The sequence below is a fragment of the Lepus europaeus genome, chromosome 9 (genome assembly GCF_033115175.1).
Source record: "Lepus europaeus isolate LE1 chromosome 9, mLepTim1.pri, whole genome shotgun sequence".
In the NCBI taxonomy this organism is placed as follows: Eukaryota; Metazoa; Chordata; class Mammalia; order Lagomorpha; family Leporidae; genus Lepus; species Lepus europaeus.
The window spans coordinates 71,165,038-71,188,161 of NC_084835.1; the positions used below are offsets into that span (position 1 = coordinate 71,165,038).

At 49.3% G+C, this 23,124-nt stretch overlaps 1 protein-coding gene across 10 annotated transcripts in view; it reads right to left on the reverse strand.

Moving 5' to 3' along the window:
* The window catches only part of TMEM241 (transmembrane protein 241), a 125,473-nt gene that overhangs the window by 87,129 nt on the left and 15,220 nt on the right, over nt 1-23,124 (reverse strand). For all 10 annotated transcript variants that reach the window (XM_062201466.1, XM_062201461.1, XM_062201467.1 and 7 more), the window contains exon 4: nt 11,452-11,533. In XM_062201466.1, coding sequence (XP_062057450.1) covers nt 11,452-11,533 — 82 coding nt within the window. The remainder of the gene's footprint in view (nt 1-11,451; nt 11,534-23,124) is intronic.

Sequence of the window (23,124 nt, forward strand, 5' to 3'; positions counted from 1 at the left end):
TGCCTGGGTTCAGTTTCTGGCTCCAGCTCTGACTCCAGCTTCCTCTTGGTGCACGCCTGGGAGCAGCTCTGATGGTCCACATACCTGGGTCTTTGCCATCCATATGGAGACCTAGACTGAGTGCCCAGCTCCTGGCTTTTGTCCGGCTCAGTCCCAGTTGTCACAGGCATCTTTCTCTCTCTGTCTCTTTGTCGAAAGGGAGAGAGGGAAGAAGGCATTTGGAAGTGAACCAGCGGATGATAAACCTGCTGTCTCCCTGCCTTTCAAATCAATAAAATAAATACTAAAATGTTAAAGAATAGCAGCTGAGCTACACAAGCTATACTTACTACAAGTATATGCCAGACACTGTTGTACCTGCCTTCATGTTTTTGAAACAAAAGATTCATTTATTTATTTGAAAGATAGTTAGAGAGACAGACAGAGAGAGACAGAGACAGAGACAGGGAGAGACAGACAGAGAGAGATCTTCCATCCACTGGTTCACTCTCCAAATTGCCACAACAGCAGGGCTGAGCCAGGCTGAAACCAAGAGCCTGAAACTCCATTGGGGTCTCCCATGTGGATGAAGAGGCCCAAGCACTTAGGCCATGTTCTGCAGCCTTTTCAGGTGCATAAGCAGGGAGCTAGGTCAGAAGTGGGGCAGCCGGGACGTTATTCAACACAAATAAGGGCTGTTGGCACTGCGGGCAGCTGCTTAACCCTTTGTGCCAGCAAGCCAGCCCTTTGCTTTCACATATTTAAACTCCATAGTAACTTTGTAAAATAGACACTGTTTGCATCCCCATTACACAGATGAGAAAACTAAGGGTTCTCTCTTTTAACATGACTCTCTTACTCACTTGAAACCTCGTTTAGATGATCTGGATATTTGCTTACTGCTAAAGAGAACAGAAAGGTAAGTGTGTTCTTCCTCACTGTCAACACTCCAGGAACAGCCTCTACAACAAAAAGTCTACCTTCCACCAGGAAAAATGGGGCAACAGGAACCCTAATGCCTGAATCATACTTTCTTTTCTTTTCTTTTCTTTTTTTTTTTTTTTTTTGACAGGCAGAGTGGACAGTGAGAGAGAGAGAGAGAGAAAGGTCTTCCTTTTTGCCGTTGGTTCACCCTCCAACGGCCGCTGCAGTCGGTGCATCGCGCTGATCCGAAGCCAGGAGTCAGGTGCTTCTCCTGGTCTCCCATGCGGGTGCAGGGCCCAAGGACTTGGGCCATCCTCCACTGCCTTCCCGGGCCATAGCAGAGAGCTGGCCTGGAAGAGGGGCAACCGGGACAGAATCCGGCGCCCTGACCAGGACTAGAACCCGGTGTGCCAACACTGCAGGCAGAGGATTAGCCTATTGAGCCACGGCGCCGGCCCCGAACCATACTTTCAACACAAGTCTGCCAAAACATAATTGATCAAATTCAACTATACAATAAGGCAAATCATTTAATTTCTTAGGAAGGAGCACATTTACAAAAATAAAAATTAGCTTAAAGCTCAACATCTCATCCATGTATTTTTCCATTGGCTAAGAAGAGAAATTGGCAACTGTTACTTAGAAATACTTCGGTATCCCCACGCTTCCCAGAGTGGAATTATGAAGCCTTGCTTACTATTTGTTCAGGTGCTGGAACTGACTTAGAATGGTTTTCTATGGAAAACCTGGCCCCGCCCACCGGCACACCTTGAGTCACTCTGCAGAGATATCAATGACGCTTTATTCAAGCTCAAGTCCTGGGTCAGCTTCTTACCGTTTATAACAGAATCTGAGTGAGTTAAACATACAGCTGCATCCTTAACCTACAATCCAGAATAACTGTGCCCCAGGCTCTTGCCAAAGAGAGCCACCCTGGACACTGCCAGCTGTCTAATGGTTAGGTAGGAAGTCAGAAATGAGCTTCTGTGTGTGTGACAAAGGCCTAAGGAGTTGACATCTAGGTCCAGCATCTCAAAGTCATCCTGATAACCTCCCAGGTGCAGCCCAGTATCTGCACTTCAAACGCCCTGCCCCTTCTACCAGATAACCAGCCTACCTCTAAGGCTCCTCTAAGGCTGATAACTTCAGGGGAAAACTCAGATAGGAATTTTTCGTATTTACATCCAAAAAGTCCTTTGTTCCAGGAGGAGAGAGGTGGGAAGGCAAGACCGATCCCATTAAAAAAACCCCAGCCTCAACCAGACTGCGCGCTCAGCCCTCTGCCTCTCTGCTGAGCCGCCCGCCTGGCCTGCCCAGGTGTACTCTCTCCACTCAACCATGGAACCTCGCTCTCCCCCAGTCTGAGCGACTGGGCACCGTCTCTCAGGTCCTGTCTGGAGAGGTGCCCATCTGTTCTTACGGATGTCCCTACCCTAATAAACCTTGCTATTCTGCTTTCCACTACTCTCTGTCTCACGCCTGAATTCTTTCTTGCGCAAAGACAAGAACCTTGCCTTCTCCGGTAACATAACGGCCATCAAAAGTACACACGCATGAGGACTGTTTAAGGGTAGCCTGCCAAGCCCTGGATGGAGCCAGACAGTGGGTGGGTGGTGGATCTTACCCCCAGAGAATGCTCCTACTGACCTGTTCTCTGTCATGGTGCCTCCTCAGAATCCGAGACCCCAGACAAGTGACTGCTGTGTTTGCTCCAGGGGCTGCCCCATGGGGTAGCCCAGCCTCCCCTTCCTGAGGACTCGGGAAAACTCCCCCCAGACCTGAGAACCAGTGGAACCTTTGCTTTCTTCAGCCACGGTTCCACTCTTAACAAGCGCTGAGAATCTCTAAGCGGTCCATGTGGCTGCAGAAAGCTGAGAGTTGAATCACAGACTGCCTGCATTTATGTTGGGAGACGATTACGGAATAACCCTCTCAATGGTCTCACCTCCTTCCAGCACTACTAGTCTCTACCTAGATCTCGTCTAAAATTCTCTTACTTTAATTGTTATTATGTTATGCACTGTGAGTACTGCGTGTTCTTTTTGGAAGATGGCAAAGTATTGGAATATGCATTTGTGTACATGTAAGTGAATATCCATAAAGTGATTTGCATGAAATGAATTCAAATGTGTGTTTACACTAATCTGATTATTCTGCAGAGAGATGGCAAACTCCTTGAGGGCAGATGACCAGCCTCCACTTGCCAGTGTGTCTCAGCAGAGCCTGGAGGCCTTCTGTCTTCATTTCTGCATCACAAGTAGCTGACTGTGGCCTAGGAGTCTTGTTGGCTGAATAACAGATACTGTAAAATACCAAGAGCTCCTCCAGTTTGGCAAAATGCTTAATCCTAAGAGACAGGCGTGAGAATAAAGGCCTAAGGAGGCATCGTGCTCCGACTTGGCACAAGTACCCTGGGCAGGAGCAGGGGGCAGACTGCCTGCTCTCAGGAAACTGCTAACTTTCTTGCATTTTTACCTAAGTGCATATAACTGAATCCAGTGAAACCAGTACGTGCAGCTCACTGAGCCCGAAGGGAGTTCTGAGTGAGACGCGTCGGAACACACCGCCATCCTTCTCACATAACCCTCAAGAAAACTTGTACTGGAATCCAGCTTCTAAAAGAATGTAGTAAGATACACACTACACAACGTTTAGTCTCTTACCCACTTTTAAGGGGACAGTTGGGTGGTGTTAGGTACATTCCTGATGCTGGGCGCCCACCACTGCTACTCATCTTCAGAACCCCTCTTGTCTTGCAAACCTGAGATTCTCTGTCCATGAAACACTAAGCCCATATTCCCTCCTCCCCGCAGCCCCTGGCAAGCATCGTTCTGATTTCCTGCTTCTATAAATCTGACGACTCTAAGTACTCCATGTAAGGGGAATCTTATGGGACTGGTGGTTTATTAAATTTTAATTGATCTTTATTTTATTTGAAAGGCAGAGAGGGAGAAAGAGACATGAGAGAGAAAAAGAGAGAGAAGTGGAAGGAGCTTGAACCAGGCGTGACAATCTGGGGTGTGAGCATCCCAAGTGGTGACTGAACCACAGGGCCAAGTGCCCATCCCCCCTAGGGTTCGTTTTTCCATGACTGACTTATTCTAATGTCCTCAAGGCTGACGTCCTCACGTTGTAGCACGTGACAGCTCCACTGTGTATATGGACCACATTTCATCCGCTCATCTGTTGATGGACACTTGGGTTGCTTCCACCTTTTAGCTACTGTGAATAGTCACCAAATGAACATGGGCACACAAATATCTCTTCATCTCCCTATGCTCATCCTTTTGGGTCTACAGCCAGAAGGGGGATTGCTGGATCACACGGTAATTCTCTGGCTAACATTTTGAGGAACCACCGTATCATTTTCCACAGTAGCTGCACCATTTCACATTCCCAACAGTAGAGCGAAGGGTTCTGATGTCTCCAAATCCTAATAAACATTGTTACCTTGTTTTGCTGCTATTTCTTTAAGATTTATTTATTTACTTGAAAGTCAGAGTTACACAGAGAGAGAAGGAGAGGCAGAAACAGAGAGAGAGGTCTTCCATCTGCTGGTTCACTCCCCAGTTGGCCATAACGGCCGGAGCTGCACCAATCTGAAGCCAGAAGCTAGGAGCTTCTTCTGGGTCTCCCACATGGGTGCAGGGGCCCAAGGACTTGGGCCGTCTTCCACTGCTTTCCCAGGCCATAGCAGAGAGCTAGATAGGAACCAGCGCCCATATGGGATGCCGGCATTGCAGGTGGTAACTTTACCCGCTATACCACAGCTTACTGGGTAAAGAGAGAGCTCTCTCTCACTCTCTCTCTCTCCCTCCCCCTCTCCCTCCCTCTATGTAACTCTTTCAAATAAATAAATAAATCTTAGAAAAAAAGACTTCTCTACATAGTCTCTAATATTAATTATTTATCAAATAAGTGATCTGCAAACATTTTCTCTCATTCTATATGTTGTCTTTCTAGAAGAGAATTTATTAGAGAGGCAGAGAGAGAGAGAGAGCTCCCAACCACTGATTCACTCCCCAGATGCCCATAACATCCAAGGGAGCAAATCTGGGAGCAGGGAACTCAGTCCAGGTCTCCCACGTAGGTGGCAGGGACCCAATTATGAGAGCCATTACTGCTGCCCACTAGGGTCTGCATTAACAGGAAGCTGGAGTTAGGAGCCAGACCTGAGATCAAACACAGGCACTGACACAGACATCCAAGCAGGCAGCTTAAGGATTAGGCCAACTGCCCACCCTTGGGCTGCCACTTCACTTTGTTGATACTGTTCTTTCATGCATCCAAGCTTTTCATTTGGATGAAATTCAATTAGTCTCTCCTTTTCCTTGTGTTGTTTGTACCTTTGGTGTCACAACCAAGAAATCATTGCCAAATCCAATGTCACGAAGCTTTCCCCCAGGGTTCCAGTTTTAATAAGTGACTTTGTAAGAATTATGGGAAACAGTTTTAGCTGGAGAGAGTATATGAGAATCTCGGGAGGGGTTCACTGTATTGCCACGAAGCCCACAGTTTCAAAAGCCATCCTGACAGCTGACTCTGATCAGCTGGGATAAGAAAACAACAGGAAAGAGAAGAGCTGCAACAGGAGCCCAGGGGGCGGCCTCGCCACTCTCCACCAACACTTATACCCTTCCCCTGGGGATCCGAGTTCCTGTATCTAACACTGGAGCCAAAGCGGGCGCGGGCCACAGGTCCCGCTTCCCTAACCCCAATGGGTTTGTTTCCTCGCGTGCATTTCCACACCAACACCCCAACCCCATGTACTTACTGAGTTGAATGCTGTGCTCATGGAGGACAGGAACCATGACAGCAGCCAGGAAGGGACGTGATCAAAGAGCTTGGCATGGAAACCAGTTCCAGCCCTACACTTGCTGTTTCCTACGCAGGACAACAGCACGGCTGGAGCAGCCAGGACAAAAACACGGCTGGAGCAGCCAAGCCACCAGCACCAGGATGGTTACCTTGAGCAAGCTTGCTAAGGTTTCAGCGTGCACATCCGGCCTCAGCGCTAGCTTAGGAGGCCTCAGGCTAGGAAAGGATAGTGAGACAAATAGCGGCCCATCCAGGCTGTACTGTCCCTTCCAAGATGACACCAGTGCCATCAGAGCCACCCCATGGGGACTGCCTTCAGTGGAGGAAGGCTGCACATGTAGGCCTGAATCAGCCCCTAACGGGAGTGCAACTTCATGTGCTGTCAGGCCTGGCATTAGGAAGCGCCCGGCGCACACTTGACACGGAAGGGTCACGCCAGCCCGGCTTCCCCTTCCCCAAGGTCAGGAGCCAGGCCCTATTTGTCTGTAAGCTGCCAGCACACGATAGGTCCTGGATAAACATTTGCAGAGGGGCTGGCACTGTAGCACAGTAAGTAAAGCTACTGCCTGCAATGCTGGCATCCGTTGTGGGCACTGGTTCAAGTCTCGGCTGCTCCACTTCCAATTCAACTCCCTGCTAATGCACCTGGGAAGGTAGTGGAAGATGGCCCAAGTGCTTGTGTCCCTGCAGCCATGTGGGAGGGCCGGAAGAAGCTCCTGGCTCCTCCTGACTTCAACCTGGGCCAGCCTTCGCCATTGCGACCATCTGGGGAATGAACCAGTGGATGGAAGATCTTTTTCCCCTTCTCTCTCTAACTCTGACATTCAAATAAATAAAGAAATCTTTTTTAAAAACTGGCAGAAGAGATAGCTACCAGAATAATCTCCTTTCCCTTAATCTCACGTATCATCCAGTTTTGAGTCTGAGATAGAAAAACTAGCAAAGAGTGGCAGATGCTGTGGCGCAACGAGTTAACGCCCTGGCCTGAAGCACCAGCATCCCATATGGGCGCCGGTTCAAGTCCCAGCTGCTCCACTTCCAATCCCGCTCTCTGCTATGGCCTGGGAAAGCAGCAGAAGATGGCCAAAGTGTTTGGGCCCCTGCACCCACATGGGAGACATGGAAGAAGCTCCTGGCTCCTGGCTTCGGATTGGCACAGCTCCGGTTGCTGCGGCCATCTGGGGAGAGAACCAGCAGATGGAAGACCTCTCTCTCTCTCTCTCTCTCTCCTCTCTCTGTGTAACTCTTTCAAATAAATCAATAAAATATTAAAAAAAAAAAAAAAGAAAAGAAAAACCAGCAAAGAGTCCTTCCCCACAGCACCTTGCAGAGTTACCTCGGCTTCCTCCAGGAGCAGCGTGCAACTCAGAATAGCACTTCAAGGCCTTGTCAGATAAAGCAGGACTTTATGGAAGAGCCACCTGCACAGCGGTTTGCATAACAATACACCCATGGATTTTAACTAAGTCCTTAAGGATTCATTACAGGACAGCCTGGCCCCAGCATACTGATGCCTGCTTTCTAGCCAACAAGACCTGTACAGGACCTCCTGTTTACCCACCCTCTGAATTTCAAAGCAACCGTGTAAAAACAAAGAATTCAGGACACAAAGAAAAGATGCTGGTTGAGTTCTTTCCCCCCCAAAAAACAGTACTCTGTCTCCTCTCCAGCCTGCTCCTGCTCTGCCTGGGTGGATTTGGGGCTTGGCGGTTTCCCTCTTTCCAAGGGTCTGAATTGCAGCTGCTTCTCTTCGCCTATTACAGAAAGCTGTACCGTGGCTCAGGGCCACTCCAAGTGCTGCTACTTGAAAGGTAGGGAGTTGGCACCAGAATGGCAGTCAGTGTGTTGCTTCCTTCTTCAAAGAGCTCCGTTTAAAAAAACAAACTCAACTAAAGAGCATGTCCAGTGGTGACGCTGGTAGACGTGCCGCACAGCCTCCTGGTGGCCAGGTCAGCAAGAGCTCAAAGGCAGGCACACCTGCGGTGGGAAGCTCTGTTCTGGGTTACAGACCTCCCCACCTGCTGGGAACATACCAGAATGGCACTTATGGTGGACTTTGGAGGGAGTTTGGCCACCTGGTGTCCCCCTCCCCTTTTTAGTAAAGCACATTAATACTGAGCATCCCCCACACCCTTTTCTCAGTCTCCAGGGTCCAGGCAGGGACTCCGTATGACCAGGGCTGGCCAGTCAGTGCTCCGAGCTTCTCCACCCACAGGTTATCTAGTTATCATCTTAGGCTGGCCAATCAACATCATTCCATCCTCCTGGCTGGGATGGGTAGTGGTCCTGGCTGCTCTAATCAGAGTAAACCTGGGGGCTCATGCAGCAGCTCCCAGGAAGACTGGCTTTATCCATGAAAATTGTGCAGATCAGGACTGGTGCTGTGGCAAAGCGGGTAAAGCTGCTGCCCACAGTGCCAGCATCCCATATGGGCGCCGGTTCTAGTCCTGGCTACTCCACTTCTGATCCAGCTCTCTGCTATGGCCTGGGAAAGCAGTGAAGGATGGCCCAAGTGCTTGGGCCCCTGCACCCGTGTGGGAGACTCCTGGCTCCTGGCTTCAGATCAGCGCAGTTCCAGCCGTTGCGGCCATCTGGGGAGTGAACCAGCAGGTGAAAGACCTTTCTCTCTCTCTCTCTCTCTCTCTTTCTCTCTCTGCCTCTGCCTCTCTGTAACTCTGCCTTTCAAATAAATAAATTAATTTTAAAAAGAGAAAGAAAGTTGTGCAGATGTGGGCCTGGTGTTAACAATACCCATGAGGGGAGGGCCTGGCCGTGAAATGGAGCAAGGACAGAGAGCTAAACTGAAAGACAAAAAGAAAAGCTGGATTCTGAGTTTGTCATTGGAACCTCTGGATCAAGCCATGCCTGTGGTGAACCAGTAAATTTTCCTTTTGCTTAGACTCATTCGTGAGCTTTATAACACTTAACTGCAACCAAAACTGGAGCACAAATATTACATCTGGTGCTCATCCTAAAATCTATATGCCTTGGTCCTAAAGAGACAAATCTGAAGAGGCAATAGTTGGGGAGTCGCTGTCGCTCTGCAGAGAGAATCTCCACACCTATGCCTGTTCCTGTCAGGTGATTAGCATCTACCTCACCCATTACCCATCGAGTGACTACGAAAAACCCCATGAAAAGACACCAAGAAAACCACTGTGGAAACCTATGAGAAAGCACCGCACAAAGAGTAGTATTAGCATTAGCACAATGCCTTCCTGACTCGAGCCTCAAAATCCTGGCATCACGGAGCGCGTGTTCGGCCACTGGTCAAGACGCCACTTGGCGCTAGGACTTGCTAGGCCGTTGGGACACAAACGGTGGACCCCCCCACACACCCAGGGAAAGTGAGGCACAAAGGACACGCCCCTGAGGATACCTGGGCCTCACTCTGACTTTCACAGCTCCCTGCCAGGGACATCCTGAGTGTACACTGGCGATGCAGATAAACACCCGCGGGCGAGCCTGGTCTCTTCTGCCCGTCCAGGCCCACTTCACGGCAGTGGATGGGGGTCTCTACATGAATACATGGTCCCTTCCCAGGCAAGGCGCATAAAAGGACAACTCCCCGCCACGGGCCTCCTTTCAGACCCCCACTTGCCGCCCAGTGTTCCCCTCACCTCCCTCCCATGCCGTCCGTCTACTGCAAAAGCCTTTTTGCCCTGGCTGACCGTCCCAGTGCCTGGTTTCAGACTTGAAAACCCACCCCCAACACTACGTGTGCTGTGCCCAAATCCCAAAGCAGAGGGCCTGGGTTTCACTCCCCACTCTGCTCCTGAGTCCAGTGTCCTGCTGCTGTGTATCCTGGGAGGCACCAGACAATGGCTCAAGTCCCTGTCACCCACATGAGACATGCAGACTGAGTCCCTTGTCCCTGGCTTCAGCCTGGCTGTTACAAGCAATGGGGGAGTGAAGCCGCAGATGGGCAGTTTCTCTCTCTCTCTCTCTCTCTCTCACACGCTCACTGCCATTCAAATAATAAAATATATTTTTTTTAAATCCTGAAATCCCTAAGTATCTATAAACTAGAAAAAAAGAATGCAGAAAGCCTTGGAGCAGCACATCACTTGATCCAAGTCCTACGCCCTGTGCTGTAGCAGAGGAAGCACCTGTGCCAGGCCGTGGGTGCGAGAGGAGACCACGCGCTCGCAGCAGCGTGATGCGGCCAAGAGGAGGCAGCACAGAGCCGGCGGCGGCCTCATGTTCTGGGTGAACACCAACGTGCCCACCCCAGAAATGTGTCTCCCGTTGTACAAGGAGGTCTTCAACAAGTCCATGGAAAACGTACCTATTACAAAAAAAACAACCTTGCATGGATTTCAAAAAACCGCGTGATTGGGCGGCGCCACGGCTCACTAGGCTAATCCTCCGCCTTGCGGTGCCGGCACCCTGGGTTCCAGTCCCGGTTGGGGCGCCAGATTCTGTCCCGGTCGCTCCTTTTCCAGTCTAGCTCTCTGCTGTGGCCCAGGAGTGCAGTGGAGGATGGCCCAAGTGCTTGGGCCCTGCACCTGCATGGGAGACCAGGAGAAGCACCTGGCTCCAGGCTTCAGATCAGCGCGGTGTGCCGGCCCGCAGTGGCCATTGGGGGGTGAACCAATGGAAAAGAAAGACCTTTTTCTCTGTCTCTCTCTCTCACTGTCCACTCTGCCTGTCAAAAACAAACAAACAAACAAACAAAAAAAACTTCCGCGCCAAAATGTTTGTTTTATTTCCATTTTCCATGAACTCTCGGAAGTCCCTTTGTATATATATATCATCCCTTCTACTCAAGCTTATGAATCACAAACAAAAAGGATTTAATTTCACAATTGCATTCTCAACCACTGTTTTGCAACTCTGGCAGTCTCCTAACAATAACACTGCTAGCCGGTTAGGTAGGTTTCGTTTATTTGTTTTCATGGTTTTTATATCTGAGATCGAAGGGACCAACCTAACAGCAAACTTTATTTAAAAAAAAAAAAAAAAGAGTAAGCTCTTTTGCTAATTCTGTATTTTTCCAAAAGTCAGAGCATACTACAGTTTCTGATAGATAAATAGAAACAACACTCAGAGTGCAAGTGAGAAGGAAGCAGGAATGGGCTTTCTGGTTTTTAAGCCACCTTCTGCTAATGGCGCTTTTAATGGATTCTCTTTCGGCGGCAAAAATAAGTTTCTGGAGCTCTAAATCACAGCTCTGGAAGCGGCTTTGCTCTTCACAGTCCCAGCATTTGCAAAGCTCAGTCCCCGGGAGGAGGGGAGGGAGGACAGAACAGATAACTTCTTCTATTCGCACCACCGTGTCCCGGGCGCCGACTGTGTGGAGGCATCTACATTCACAACGGAGCCCAGCGCCCACCAGGCCATGTGGCCGTGGCAGAGCCATGACAGTTCTGCAGGAGCCAGCTGCAGCTTTGGGCTCTCCTGCCTCACTCCCACGACCGCCTGCATCCGGGGGACTGCGGTGCTGGCCTGCATGGGGAGACCGCCCAGCAGCGCTCCGCAAACGCCACTCTGTCTTCTGCTTCTCCACCTGTGTGTCTCCACCTGGTGAGGCAGGATGGCCCTTCCCTGTGATGTGGTCACTTTCAAAGCGGGGCAAAGGTGCCACGTGGGCCTCGGCACTCGTCCTCCAATCTGGACTCGCCAGGACTAAAGCCCACGCCTTGCCCGCAAGGGGCCCCGGGGGTAGCTGGTTTAGAGGCCGGGGGGAAGGAGAACAGGGGGCTGTCCTCGCGCCAACTGCTCACTCACCAGTCTGGACAGGGCTCTGGAGCCAGCATAGATTATACCCACAAACAGCAGCGACGCAGGAAGCCATGTCAAAACGTGAGCCCTGGAAGACAGAAAGAAGCCGATACTGCTGTCAGCGTACACGACCAGCTGCAAGGACCAGTGTCCAGCTGCACCCACCACAGCACTAGAGGCTTCCCCAGTGCCCCTGTCCAAGCTGCTCAGGGAGATGTGAGGGACAGAGGCCGGCAAAGCCATCTTCCCTACAGCCCTGTTCTGCCAACGACCTGGTGAGGCCAACCCCAGTGTGGCTGCAGGCTGGGACAGGAAAAGACCTCATGTATTTTCAAGAGCAGTAAGCATTTGGGTTTGGATTTTTTTTTTTTTTTTTTTTTGAGAGGCAGAGAGTTCTCATCTACTGGTTCACTCCCCAAATGCTCTTAGGAGCTGGCGTTGGGCCAAAGCTGGAGCCAGAAGTTAGGAACTCAATCCAGGTCTCCCATATGGATGTCAAGAACCAAGTACTTGAGCCATCACCACTGTCTCCCAGGGCCTGCACTGACAGGAAGCTGGAGTCAGGAACTGAATCCAAGTACTCCAACATGGGACATGGGTGTTGAGTTCATACAAAATTATCAAAAAAAAGTTTAAAGACTATTTCCTTAGGCAATCTACTAAACAACAAGCAGAACCACAGAGGGCACTGAGCCATGGTGCAGAGGGAAAGCCACCACTTTCCATGCCAGCCCCATGTGGGTGCAGGTTTGACTCCCAGATGCCACACTTCTGATCCAGCTTCCTGTTGATGGCCTGGGAAAGCGGCAAAGGATGACCCAAGTGCTTGGGCCCCTGCTATCCAAGTGGGCGACCTAGAAGAAGCTCCTGGCTGCTGGCTTCACTCTGTCTCAACTCTAGCAATTGCAACCATTTGAGGGGTGGGCCAGCGGATGGAAGATGTCTCTCCCTCTCTCTTTGTAACTCCTTCAGATAAATAGCTAAATCTTTAAAAGAAAGAAAGAAAGAAAGAGAGAGGGAGGGAGGGAGGGAGGGAGGAAGGGAGGGAGGGAAGAAACCATAGAACTGAAGAACAGAATTTTTTAAAAAAAAGAATCCTAGAACTTCAACTAGGTGGCCACACGGTGGCTTCAACCACTCACTTGGCACTGCTGGGATTCCAGTGCAGGGAATCTTCAAGGACTTCTGAGGGGCACAAAGCTTTGATTCACTTGTGGCCACACAGGTTATTATAGTTTGTAATCTTGTTCTCCTCAAGAAAATCTAAATCTCAGTTTTCATATACCGTGCATATCACTGTGGTTGCAATGTGCTTCTCTCATTGGCTAGAAAGGCATCGAGTTCATTAACTCGGGTTGCCGGGGTTATCCCAACATAATGAACAAAAGAGAGTGAAGCTCGCATCCCAGCAGGATATATAACATAATAATCCCAAATAACTCAATGAGCTGCTCTCCTGGAACGGTACCTGCTCAAAAAATGTTCTTTGTGCATTTTAATAGCATGAGCAAACTCTCCATCCAAAATCAGTCCTGATCTGGACAAGTTCCCAGAAAACCTCATTTTTAAATATTTCCAATCTCCAGTAAAGACTTCAAACCTTGCCTGCTACATAAATTCATTCAGCAAATACTTACAGCTACTTGCAAGGGGCAGACTGTATTTAGCTCTGGAGACAAATCAGGCACCATGCTAAATGTTTTACATGCTGTATCCTTTTAAAAAATGTGCAACAATCTTATGAGGATGATGGTTTTGACTTAAAATTTTTCAGCTTTAGGATGGTCTGAAAGCACTTTCATTAGCCATTCTGTTTTTCACTTTCAGTAGAACATTCAATAAATGACACGTGGTAGCTTCCACGCCTCAGAAAACAGGGTTTGTTATTTAGGAGCTATTATAAAACAGTAACACCAGCCACCTGCCATTCTCCCAGGGAAAGGCCTTCCCGTCACACACAGCCCAGAGGAGAGGGACACGGGCTAAGCTTCCGAGGGCAGTCCACAGCACACACCACAGGCAGACAGCAGCAGTGTGGAAGGAGGGGATGCTGCCCCGGGGAAAGCAGCAGCTGGCCGGGCAGCAGCAGGCCCAGGACTCTGGACTGTGAGGTCAGTGAGGCCCTTGACATTTGTACTTCCCCTCCCTCAAAAAATAAACAAAGAAAACTCCTGCTGTATTATAAATTCCAAAAGAAACATCAGAGTGTCTCAGTGGCCATGCTTGTGAGAAGAAAACATCTTGCCTTTTAACCCATCTACCTTAAAATATAAAGAGATAACTAACCCAAAGGCAGGGCTTGGGGGGAGAAAAGCACACATGGGTCTAGTTGATCAGAGAGACTTCTGGGAAATGCTCCAGGGCCACCGTATAAACAGATGGCTCCAAACATGGGACTACGACCCAGGCAAAGGACACTGGTGCTTGTGTAGTCCACGGTCATCTCTCTCAGGGCCAACAGGACCAGTGCTACATGCACTAAGGGTGGAACGTCAGCCACCTCCAGGCCTGGGCGGGCAGTGGAGCAGGGGGGACATCCTCAGGACGCCAGCTGGGACCCCCACAACCCACATCACGGTGCCCACATTGGCTCCAGCTCCTGATTTCAGTTTCCTGCTAACACACACCCTGGGAGGCAGTAGGTGATGTCGCAAGTAGTGGGGTCCCTGCCGTCTATGTGGGAAACCCAGATGGAGTTCTCAGCTACTGGCTTGGGCTTAGTCTAGCCACAGCCACTGGGGGCATTTAGGGAGTAGACTAGCAGATGGAAGCTCGCTCTCTCTCTCTCTCAAAGAAATGTTAAATAAAAAATTGTTGACACCTGCAGAAGCAGTGGCTGAAAAGCCCTTTCATGGTGCTCCTGAATGCTCATCAGCCATGCGGCTGCCTTCCTGCACCGCACGCCCATGTCTCAACACAGCTGCTGTCGGGGAGGATGAATGCCCGCATCAATTTCGCTGGGGAAACTGCTTCCAAAACGGGTGTGGGAGAGGTAAGATTGAACAGACTGGGGCCTGGTGCTGTGGCATAGTGGGCTAAGCCTCCACCTGCAGCGCCGGCATCCCATATGGGTGCAGGTCCCTGCTGCTCCTCTTCCCATCCAGCTCTCTGCCATGGCCTGGGAAAGCAGTGGAAGATGGCCCAAGGCCTTGGGCCCCTACACCCACATGGGAGACCCAGAAGAAGCTCCTGGCTTTAGGTTGGTGCAGCTCTGGCTGTTGCGGCCATCTGGGGAGCAAATCATTGGATGAAAGACCTTTCTCTCTGTCTTTCCCTCTCCCTCTCTCTTCTCTCCCTCTCCCCCTCTCTTCCTCTCCCTCTCTCTCTTTCTCACTCTACCTCTCAAATAAATAAATAAAATATTTTTAAAAAAAAAGAAAATATAGGGCAAGGAGAAAAAGAATTCAAACTCAAGATTCTACATGCATACGGTTTCAGCTGCCTTTCCACTTTTGAGATTGTTCAACCACAGTCTATGTTAGCTTAGGCAAATCTTTAGTGTGTAGTACTTTATACAAGAAAAGAACTGAGGGACTAGCAGGCAACAATCCCCACAAAGGCATGGCCTTACCAAATGAATACATACATATCCATCTTCAAGGAAACTCAGCAGACTACATCATCAAAAGATAAGTCCCTGATATACCTGACTTTCAACGAACCCCTAACTCCCCATCTGAGAGAATCAGGGAGGGAGCACCTGTTTCTCCCCACCCCGAGGTCACTGTAAGTGTCGTAAGGATGCGGACTGTGTATTTTGCTCATATAAAACAAATCGAAAATAGTACACCGAGAAATGGTACAAAGCAATCAAAAAGGTTAGGTGGACCCTAAGGACATCTGACCTGGTCAGAGAGGATGGGAAATCTTCCTCCAAGAGGCGATGCTCTAGATGAGGTCCAAAATTAAACTAGTGCCAGGGACATAGCATTCCAGACACAAGCAACATGGGCAAAGGCCCAGGGGCCAGAGGAAGCTGGAGGACTGAGTAAATGGAGGGCCGTCCCCAGGGTAGGGCATTTGCATTCTGAAGTCTGGAGACTGGACTGGGGGTGGGGGATGCTCTAAGACAAGGAAAATGGGAATGGTTCTGATTGGGGAAAAACCATAAATTCCATCTTGAAAATTATGAACATGAGGTGCCCTAAGGACATCCACACTGAGGTATCGAATAGGAAATGAGACCTACAGATCCAGGGACCCTCCCTGCGCCCTGCTGAGTGAGAATGCAGTTAAAACGGTTTCACCTTTGATGCTTACATAGTCCCTTATCCCTCTGGCTGGAAGACAAAACTCAAATGTATTTTCCACCACATGGCTTCTCCATTTCGCTCACTATGAACAGCAACGACAACCTTCCGAGGTTTGGTAGTCACAAGCTCACTCTCCTCGGCTGTGGTTAGAATGTTTGTGTGTCCTCACAATTCGTACTTGGATGTTGAAAACCCAGCCCTGAAGGTGACAGATTCAGGAGGTATTTAGGACACGGTTCGGCCCTAAGGATGGAGCCATCAGGAAAGGGATTAGTGCCCTCACCAGGGAGCCACCCTGCCCCTCCTACCCCGTGATGACACAGCTGTGAGCCAGAAAGCAGCTGTCCCTAGACACCTAATCTGCTGGGGCCTTGCCCTGGGTCTTCTCAGCCTCCAGAATTGGGACAAAGAAATACCTGTTTTCTGTAAGCGCCTCTGTCTATGCATTTTTGTTACAGCAGCCCAAATGGACTCAAACGTTCATCAATGTGAAGCCTTTATAATGTTTATGCTAGTCAATGGAGACACAGCAGTTAACAAGACAGATCAAGGCCCTGAATTCATGAAATGTCCAAGCTGGCAGAGGAGTCAAGCCCTAAACAGGTTGTAGCAGTCATGAGTGCAGAGAGCAGAGGAAGGAGAGACAAAGCACCTGCTTGGTGGGGAGGGCGGGGTGGGGGGGTAGTGCTGCTACATTCACATTTGAGCAGCTGGGAACTCTGGGCTCCCAGGGCACTAAGGACTACGCTGTCATAACACGTAGACAAAATCCATGACAACTGAGTTGTTCTGGAGCCAGGGCCAGGACACGGGCTGCAGGGATGGAACTTCTTTGTGCTTTTGTCATCTCCTGAAATATTTTCAAACAGCAATGCTTCATTGCACTCTTAAGTCCTCGTTCACTCTGCTGTAACTGAGGATTATTTTCTAGGAAGATACACAACAAGTGATGCAAATCACATTGATTCTGAGCACTCCCAAATATAATCTTGGATTTATGTGGGGGAGGTGCTGGTGCTGTGGCATAGTGGGCTAGGCCTCCGCCTGCAGCGCCGCCATCCTATATAGGCGCTGGTTCGAGTCCCAGCTACTCCTCTTCCAATCCAGCTCTGCTAATGGCCTGGGAAAGCAGTAGAAGATGGCCCAAGTCATTGGGACCCTGAACCTATGTGGGAGACCTAGAAGAAGCTCCTGGCACATGGCTTCGGATAGGAAAAGCTTCAGCCATTATGGTCATTTGGGGAGTGAACTAGCAGATGGAAGACCTTTCTCTCTGTCTCTCCCTCTCTCTCTCTGTAACTCTGTCTCTCAAATAAATAAAATCTTAAAAAAAAATTATGTGGGGACCCAAATCTTTTGAAATTATAATTAGTTTTCTTGCTCCCTAGGAATGAGCCAGCAATTGGCTGCCTAAATTTAACCAATAGCTCTAAGAGATGGACAAACTTCACATGCACCAGGCCATCCAGGGGTGGGGGCAGGAAGGAGGGACAAGCACTGCACTGAGCAGGGGTTTTACACAGTGGAGAGGATATGGCCTTTGTGGTATTAAAGCAAATAAGAAGGAGGCCTCCGGCACCGCGGCTCAATAGGCTAATTCTCCGCCTTGCGGCGCTGACACACCGGGTTCTAGTCCTGGTCGGGGCCCCGGATTCTGTCCCGGTTGCCCCTCTTCCAGGCCAGCTCTCTGCTGTGGCCTGGGAGTGCAGTGGAGGATGGCCCAAGTGCTTGGGCCCTGCACCCACATGGGAGCCCAGGAGAAGCACCTGGCTCCTGCCTTCGGATCAGCGTGGTACGCCGGCTGCAGCACGCTGGCTGCAACGGCCATTGGAGGGTGAACCAACGGCAAAAGGAAGACCTTTCTCTCTGTCTCTCTCTCTCACTGTCCACTCTGCCTGTCAAAAAAAAAAAAAAAAAAAAAAAGAAGAAGAAGAAGAAGGAGGCCATTAGCTTGAGGTTGTCTCTGTACCCAGAGCTCTTACGTAAGCTGATTCAAACTGAACTTAGAGGTACTTGGTGTAACTGACTGAAAAGTAAAAAACAAAAAGATCTGAGCCTCAGCCAGTCATGGATGGCAGACCATCCGATTGATTATATAACTATGGCCTGCCCGTTGAACTATTACCTACTCCCAACCCCCAAAAAAGGCAGATGCCCAGCTGTAGCCAATCAAATAGTCTTTACTGCTGCATTCGTCTAGAAAAGTTCACTGGCCCAGGCCACTACCGAGGACCTCTCTGAACCCCCTCCTCTGATTCAAGTGTTGCCCAATTCATGAATTGTCCTTGGCTCAAATGAATTTAAATTTATTTCTTCTAGGGCTAGGTATTTGGTCTAGCAGATGACACAAATCGGGATACTCACACTCCACATCAAAATGCCTAATCTGGTACCTGTTTCCAGCGCCTGACTCCAGCTTCCTGCCAATGTAGACCCTGGGAGGCAGCAATGATGACTCAAGAGGTTGGTTTTCTACCACCCACAGGGGAGACCTGGACTGAGTTACTGGCTCCCAGCTTGGGCCCTGGCCCAGCCCTGAATGTTACAAGAATTTGGGATGTGTGTGTGTGTGTGTGTCTGCCTCTCAAAATAAAAAAAAAAAAAAAGTATTTGGTCTAAAATTTTGATTTAATAGTGATTGGATAAACCTGGATCCATATTCCAACTCTACAGCTAGGTTGCTAGAACTCACATTCTCCATTTCAGAACTCAGCAGGCTACTGAGTAGCTCAGAGAAGGCGCAGATACACAGAGCTAGGGGCAAGGCCTGGCACAGTTACAGCTGCACCACTCAGTAACTGTGCCCCTCTGGCTCTCTCTCACACAACTCCAGTGATAGGAGTCAAGATGGAAGACCAACAGATCCTCCACAGAATGCGCCGGCCAAAACCACCATAAGGAAAATCAATAGACAATTAACAAATTAGGAAAAACTATCAGCAACATAAAGAGGCTGGAGTTTAGTATCTTGAATGTATAATGAATCTTATAAGTCACTACAAAAAATTAGCTCTCCAAAAGAAAAACAGTAACAAAAATGTAATTCTCTCTCACACACGCACACAAGAAATATAAATGGCCAAGAAACATATGAATAATTATTCAACCACACTAATAACAAGAGAATTTAAATGAAAGATGTATGAGGTTTTGCCCAAGAACCCACCAACATTTTAAACTCACTGTATAATATCAGAGGTCATCAGATCAATGCCTTCGTATGCTGCTGTGAGATAATAAACTGGTATCTTTCTAGAAGGTGTTACATACAGTGTGGCTACACTTATCAAAAGCCTTCAAAACCATGCATTCCCTTTGACTTGAAAAATTTACTTCTACAACTGTATCCTTGGAAACCATCTTGGGAGTGGGCAGAGGTGTCTACAATAACATTTTCATTTACAAGTGGAAATAAAATTGCATTCTGGTCTCATGGCATTCTGGTTCTGCACCTGAGGGCTGGCTACTGTGTCCTCTGCCAGGAGCCCTCTCCTCCCAGATGCAGGCAGGGCCCACCTGCCCTAGGAGCCACAGCCCCACTCGGAAATGTCTTGTCCGTGAGTCCCTCTTACACAGTTTCCTTTTATTCAAGGTTTCCGTTCCCTGTGGCAACTGCACTTTGTAAATATTTAATGGAAAACTGCAGAACGATCTTCAGAGTAGCTTTGGCACTGTCCCTCCCACCCCAGGGACCTGCCAGTGCTTTGTCCAGTGTATTCATGCTGTATGCACTTGGTGTCCGTGCTGTAACACTTAGTAGATACTCAGTCCTCCCAATAGTCACTTAGCAGCCATCTCCACCATCAGATGCACTGTTGTGGTACCACAGTGCTGTGTCCAAGTCCTCCTTAAGTCATAGCCTAAAGAGACACCTCCACATCTATGTCACCCACGCCAATCATCTCACATCATCACAATTATTAGTGACTGCTGGCAATCTCGTACTGTGCCTGACAAATTCTTTCACATCAGGAGATAGATGAGATAGATAGATAGATAGATAGATAGATAGATAGATAGACAGACAGACAACAGACAAAATGCAACTTGTATCTAGGTTTTGATGACTATCTGCAATTTCAGGCATTCACTGTGAGTCTTGGAACACATCCCCCATGGAGAAAGGAGTACAACTGTATAAAATAACAACTTCCTGTAACCTACTGGGGCATGCACACACACACACACACGCACGCACTCCTTTCATGGCTATATTCTTCTCTACACTTGCCACCATCAGATACCTCACACATTTTCCTTTGCTCACTGCCTACCTACTTCGCAGAACACCAGCTCGGGGAGGGTTTCTGGCTCTTTTTCTGTCCACTGTACACCCCCAACAGGAGAACAATGTCTGGCATAGAGCAGATGCTCAAATATTTGCTGAATGAATCACTGTGTGTTACTTTTGTGACTTAAAAAAAAATTCCCCTTTTCATTCTAGATTGATAGGAGGGGAAAACAGTAGCAAGAAAATCCAGTTATGACCATAATTGACATCCTCTGCTTTTCTCAAGAAAAGAGACTTTGTTCCGAATAGAACTGCTGGTACGGACAGTTACCTGGATTTGTAGGGCAGGGATGAAAGTCAAAAACACCCACACCTTACTGCCTGTCTCTTTTAAATGGCCCAAGTAGGGAATTTGAACAATTTCAGTGAACATTTATTAGCAATCATGTTGTAACCTATAACTTGACAACAACAAACTAACTGTAGGGCCAGGCATTTAGCCCAGGAGCTCAGATGCCTGTGTCCCGTATCACAGAACCTGGGCTCCATACTGAGCTCTGGCTCCTGATGCCAGCTTCCTGCTTATGCAGAGCCTGGAAGGCCACAGGGACAGCTCAAGCGCTTGGGCCCCTGACACCCATGCGGGAGACCCAGGTGGAGTTCCTGGCTCCTGGTTTTAGCCTCACCCAGACCTGGCTGTTGCAAACCAGCAGAGGGAAGATCTCTCTCTCTCTCTCGATCTCTCTCTCTCTCTCTTTCTGGCTGTTGCAAACCAGTAGATGGAAGATATCTCTCTCTCTCTCTCTCTCTCTTTCTCTCTGTCACTCTGCCTTTCAAATAAACTAAATATATCTCTTTTTTAAAAAAAAAAAATTGTAACTGGTTCCAGCATCACTTTCCAGAGCGGGCACACTGACCTGCCCTCCTTTACAGACCTAACCATGGCTGAATCTAAGGTGGCCATGGGCACAAACTAGAGACCTGTCTCCTCTCTATTCACCCGTCAGTGCCACCTGGGCCTCCTGCGCTGGCCTTCCCTTGCCCTGTTTGCCCACAAAGAAGGCAGGACGGAATTAAACCCAGAGGTGGTCCTGGCAGGATCTCAGGCCCTTGGGGGGGGGGGACACTCTGGGGAACTGCTGAGCCAGTTGGGATGGGGATGGGGGATAGAGCAAGAGAGACGGAAGGAGGCAGTGAGAGAACTACGTGGCAGACCCTACCACGTTCAAGAACTATGTGCCATAGGGTCTGGTTTTAAAATTGGGATAATACATAATTTTTCTTAACTGATTTATAAGCACAAGCATTGTGTCTTGTTTGAATCCTGGGCTTGTTTTGTTTCCATGCACATTCTACCACTCCCCAAGCTCCCCCATGAAAAAAAAAGCATTTTATAAGAAGCTAACAAAAGTCTGTTGGCACAAGTGAGGGAACTGTTGTGACTGAGAGGAAGGCTAATTAAATCCAATCACTTGTTTTTTAAATAGAGCACGCATTATTGAGAGAACATCTGCTCTCTGCAAACACTCCCCGCGGTGTCATCCTTTCCTGGGTGCTCCTCCAGCGGAGTCATTGCAAATTCTGTGTTCTACTGACACCTAGTGGACCCAAAACATGTCCACACGGAAAACCAACAGGACAGCGAGACACCCAGCTTCATGGGTGGAGGGCTGGCATTGCCCAACCCCTTAGATCAGCAAGCTCACTGTTTGCTTTGCTGCAGAAGAGGTTCACTCAGAATCCCAGAGGAGTGCTGGATTTTGCCATGGTGCTGGTGACCATGTCCCTTAGCGTCTTCTCCTCCTGTCCTGCCTTCTTCCCGTTTTCCTCAGATCCAAAGAGGGTTATATCCTGTGACAAAGTCCAGTCCTCATCGCACTTGAACCCAAGAGCTCTGTGATGGTGTGTTTCCTACAGAGCACAATTTAGAGCCAGAGTAGGCAATCTATGGCCAGTGGGCCAAATCGCACCTGCTGTCTGTTTCTGAAAGGCATGTCCCTGGCACGCGGTCGCTCCATCTGATACGGCCACAGCTGCTTCTTCACGTCGCCGGCACAGCTGAGAACCTGCCACAGAGGGCCCACAATGGCTTGCTGACCCCCGACTGACGATAAAGCAGCTGCAGGCCCAATCCCCGGCACGCACCAGCTGCAGGCCCGCAGGCTTCACACCCAAGGCAGGGCCCTGGCTAGTCACAAAGGACCAGGCTCCCACTAGGCTTCTCTAAGGTCCACTCTACAGGGCAGTTGCCTACCTGTCCTTCCCACTTCTGCAAACGTGCACAGTCATTTCTGCCCACCTAATGTTTCATTCACTGGTTGAAGGTTCTCAACACATAATCCCACTTCATGGGAACCTTGACCTCTTCAGGAACAACTCCTGAAGGTTAGCAAGAGCCTTCAGGCAGCCAGCTGAGGTCCCAACACCGCCACGTTGGGAAAGACCACCGCTCTCTCCCTGCTCCTGCATCTGGGGCTGCCTTCAATCCTGACAGCACAGCTGTCCCCTCCACAGCCACCACACCCTGCCTGAGAGGACCAGGGAGGGACATGTAGCTGAATGAGCCTCAGGAGACGGACTGCAGGTGCACCATGAAAGACACAGCAGCTGTTAGTACTGAGGAACATGACCAACAAAGAAACTGAAGCATAAAAGGAAATATAGGTCTCGCCGGCCCCTGAATGGTAAGTGTGCCTGTCTGCTTTCTAATGAATAGGAGAAGGGGCCAGCACTGCAGTGCAGCGGGTTAAGCTGCTGCTTGGGACTCTGGCACCCTATATCAGAGGGCAAGACTGATTACTGGCTGCCTTGCTTCTGACCCAGGTTCCTGTTAATGCACCTGTTAATGTACATGGGCCACTGCCATCTACTTGGGAAGCCTAGATGGAGTTATGGGTTCATGGCTTCAGCCTGGTTCAGCCCCAGCTACTATGGCCATTTGGGGAATGAATCAGTAGACAGAAGATCTCTTTCTCTCTCTGTTCCACGCCCCCTCCCCCAACTCTGCCTTTCAAATAAAGAAATCCATGTGGAGGCCAATTCAAGTCCCAGCTGCTCCACTTCCAATCTAGCTCTCTGCTGTGGCCTGGGAAAACAGAAGATGGCCCAAGTGCCTGGGCCCTTGCACCCGCACAGGAGACCCCGAAGAAGCTCCTGGCTTCTGGCTTTGGAATGGCCCAGCTCCAGCTGTTGCAG